This window comes from Mytilus californianus, unplaced genomic scaffold (genome assembly GCF_021869535.1).
Source record: "Mytilus californianus isolate M0D057914Y unplaced genomic scaffold, xbMytCali1.0.p SCAF_42, whole genome shotgun sequence".
In the NCBI taxonomy this organism is placed as follows: domain Eukaryota; kingdom Metazoa; phylum Mollusca; class Bivalvia; order Mytilida; family Mytilidae; genus Mytilus; species Mytilus californianus.
In genome coordinates this window covers 1,922,064-1,925,811 of record NW_026262693.1, presented here as the reverse complement: position 1 = coordinate 1,925,811, position 3,748 = coordinate 1,922,064, and the positions used below count along the sequence as shown (strand labels likewise).

At 35.6% G+C, this 3,748-nt stretch overlaps 1 protein-coding gene across 1 annotated transcript; it reads right to left on the bottom strand.

Annotated features, from left to right (window-relative positions):
- Positions 1-1,066: 1,066 nt before the first annotated feature.
- On the bottom strand, positions 1,067-2,866 carry LOC127699837 (putative nuclease HARBI1). The gene is made up of 2 exons (XM_052203213.1): positions 2,132-2,866; positions 1,067-1,191 (listed from the first exon to the last, which is right to left on the bottom strand). The coding sequence occupies exons 1-2, from the start codon at positions 2,670-2,672 to the stop codon at positions 1,067-1,069; spliced, it is 666 nt and encodes a 221-aa protein (XP_052059173.1). The 5' UTR covers positions 2,673-2,866.
- Between the last annotated feature and the right edge of the window lie 882 nt (positions 2,867-3,748).

Sequence of the window (3,748 nt, the reverse complement as noted above, 5' to 3'; positions counted from 1 at the left end):
TTTGTGGGAAAAATTTGGTTGATTATATAGGGAATCACTGAACCAGGACTGGAGCGGGCCCCCCCTTAGGTCAGTCAGCGCCCCCCCCCCCCCCCCCCTTTATGAAAAGTTCTGGATCCGCCACTGAGCATGATGCAACGTTGTTCATGAATAAGGCTGAGATTAAATAAATCTATTACGAAAAAAAATACTTTCAGTAACAGAAACACAATGTGACATGTGCATATTTGAAAACACTATTAATGAAAAAAGGACAAAATCAGGTATGAAGCCGAGCAAAAAGTCCAACTGATGATGTACTGTTTCATTCATGATTTATTATAGTTACAGTAATGACTAACTTGGAGCATCTACCCCAACAGGACTACCTGAATTTACCGAACCAGCATTACCAATTTTCCAACTGGATCTCTGTTCTCCGTATAATTTTAGGGTTTTTATCTGTGTGATGAATTGTGTTTTTGTCAGGGCTTGACATTTTACGTGTTTCTGAGGTCAGCTTTATCGGCCCTTTAATATACAACTGATTTTTCAGTTTTCTCGGGGTTTTTTTACATATAAAAATAAGGAGATTTGGTATGATTGTCAATTTTATAACTATAATGTATATATCCTACAAAGTTAAAATGAATTAAGTGGATGTAAGCAATTATAGGCAACCGTACGGCCGTCAGCAATAAAAAAAAATACCGTATAGTAGACTATAAAAGGCCCTGACATAGAAGGGGACAATTATGAATACCTAAACCAAAATTTAGAGAAATAGAAAAAATGTACTAAGGGAGCTACCATTTGATTTTTATGGGGGGGGGGGGGGGGGCTAGGATAAAATTTGAAAAAAATAGGCAGGACAGGAGTTTTGAGTAAAAAAAAAGGCAGGATGAGCAACTTGGTAAAAAAAAATTCAGGATGACAATTTGTGTAAAAAAAATTCAGGATAAACTAGTAAAAAAAAAAGGGCAGGACCGAATAGAGTAAAAAATAAAAAGGCAGGACAGAGATTATAATTAAAAAAAAAAGCAGGACAAAATTTTTCATCCTAGCTGCAGGGATAGCCACTGTCTCCTTACAATACACCTTGTCCAATTCCTTGATATCCATTCTCAAGATGTTGTCCTATGGCTGAGGTTCTGAAAACATGAGAATCATGTGCTGATCCTGGCCACCTAGCACTGATGTTGGTGAATCTACCTTTAAACAAAATTATGATAATTAAAAAAGGGGAAAAAGTAGGTTCCGTGATAATTCATTTGTCAATGCAAAGCAAGGCAGTGATTGTGAATAAAGTATGGTGACCCATAGCTGTTTATTTCTGTGTCATTTAATCTCTTGTGGAGAGTTGTCTCATTAGCAATAATACCACATCTTCTTTTTTATGCATGCATAGTTTGTCCATTATAGTTCCAGTCATTAAAATATTGGCCGAATTTGCAATGTGGTGAAAACAAAATATGTATAGTAACAATTCAGATAAACAATACATTGCATAGAAGTTATGCTCCCTTTTTTTAAATGTATTGAACAATGACTGGCTTGGGGATTGGTCACTGACACTATTTCCCAACCGGAAAGAATGGGGGGGGGGGCGAAATATTTTGATGATTGGACAATCATTTTGTTTGGTGGTGTTTTTTTTTTTTTTTGGGGGGGGGGGGGGGGGGGGGGTGATTTCTGTCTCCTCTGACACAGAAACATTTAGAGGTAGATCCAGAATTTCTGCAAACTACGTGAGGCACACTATTAACGTTGTCGTTTCAAAGTTTAAGCCTGACCAAATTCTACCTGAAGCAGATAAGGGGTGGATGGGCACATCTTTAAAACTATTTTGATCAATAAATTTATGTATTAAGCATAAACGATCATAAACACTTAGCAGTTCACTCGATCCATCATATTTGAAAGTGAAACGGTAAACGCATTGATTTTACGGATCCAATAAAAAGTATATCGGGATATGACAAGATTGAGTTGTCTATCTTTTTCCATCAATTTGAAATTAGCTGAAAACCAGTTCAACAGAAAACCAGCCAATATTGTATATGGTCAAGGACGATTGAAGATGTCAAGAAAAAGGACGCACACAATGCATGTTGTAAACATAAAATAGGTAGAATATAGTGTTTTAAATTACCTTCATGGTCACAAATGGCTTGTACGTTGATGCTGTGGAACCCCTTTCTGTTAACAAATGCTGGTTCATCAATGCTAGGCCCAGTAATCCTTATGTGGGTCCCATCAATGCATCCAACCACGTTTGGAAAACCAGCCTTTTCATAAAACCCAGCCCTTATTACGTTCTTCCTCTGGTTATCTGGCCACGATATGAACTCGTCCTTCCTGGCAACTAATAACTCCGTCACACGGTCGATCACCCGAGACACAGTTGATTTGTCAAATCCCATTGTGTCCCCAACAACTTGCAAGTGAGATCCACTGCCATAAAACCTCAAGGCAATCATAACCTGTTGTTCCACTGAAAGGGCTGTCTCCTTATTTGTCCCACGCTCCAGATCCCCTCTCATTAAATCAGACAAGTACTCAATGGTCTCTCTGCCAAATCTATACCTCTGCCTTAGCTCCTCATCAGAAAATTCCCTTTCAAGAGGGTCAAAACCACGAAAATGTCGCTCTCTCCTTACAACAGGTGGTTGAAACAATACATTGACAGCCATCTTAGATTGAGGTTAATCAACTGATTCAAATTTAATCAACCTCAATGAGGTCGATTAAATATAACGACACTTTGACAATTTTAAACGACTCGTTAAATTTAACGACAAGTTGAACAACATGATAATGGACTGATTAAATTTAACGCAGTGATTAGTAAAATTTAACGACTCGTTTAATTTAACGACAAGTTGAACAACAGGGCCCTGAAGGTATATTCAATGCATAAATAAATAACAATCTTGATGGGTTTGACATTAAATTGTAATTCTCGACATTTTTCGACCTATATGTAAAATACAATATTTTTATTTTGTTCAATAGTTCTCATTTCTCAATGAAGTTGTCAGATAATCAGGACGCTTTTTTAAAATTAATTGTGTATAACATGGTTTTAATCTTTGACACTTCTATTAAAATAGTACATGTATAACATAATAGGCTTCAGATGATTTTAATATTTATTAAAATTTATCTCTCTCATATGTCTATTATTGCATAATAGTAAATGAAAACATCTTAGTATGCTGAATGATATCTTTTTTTTAGATTTTTGATCCAAAGGAGGGTGTATATATGAAGCATTAAATGATTTGTAAATTTGTCTAATTATCATTCTTAAGGTTTAAATGTCTATTTATATGCCCTTATTTTATTTCAGGTGATGCGCTTGAAGGTGTGGTAAACGTTCGATTACAAATGGATTGCAGCACACACATTGAGTTTGCATATTATGCAAGCCAACTTGCACAACCAGATGTGTGTGCCTACTGTGCAGAAGTTGGCGCTGACAGGGATGCAGATACACTAAAAACCCACAGGATTGTCCTTCCTGTCTGCCAAGATTGTAAAACCAAGAACAAAAAACCTATTCCCAAAAGAAATCCTTTGAAATAAACTTAGTATTTTTACACTTTCTGTTGAGTTTGAATGTTTTTTTTTAAATCTTCAATTAAGTTCAATTAAGATTAATATGCAAGAACTTTAACTGAATTTATATGATGTAAATATTTAAAAAAAAAAACTGTAATGAATGAGTTTCAAGAATAATATTTATTTTTTATTAGTTTTTCCCCCC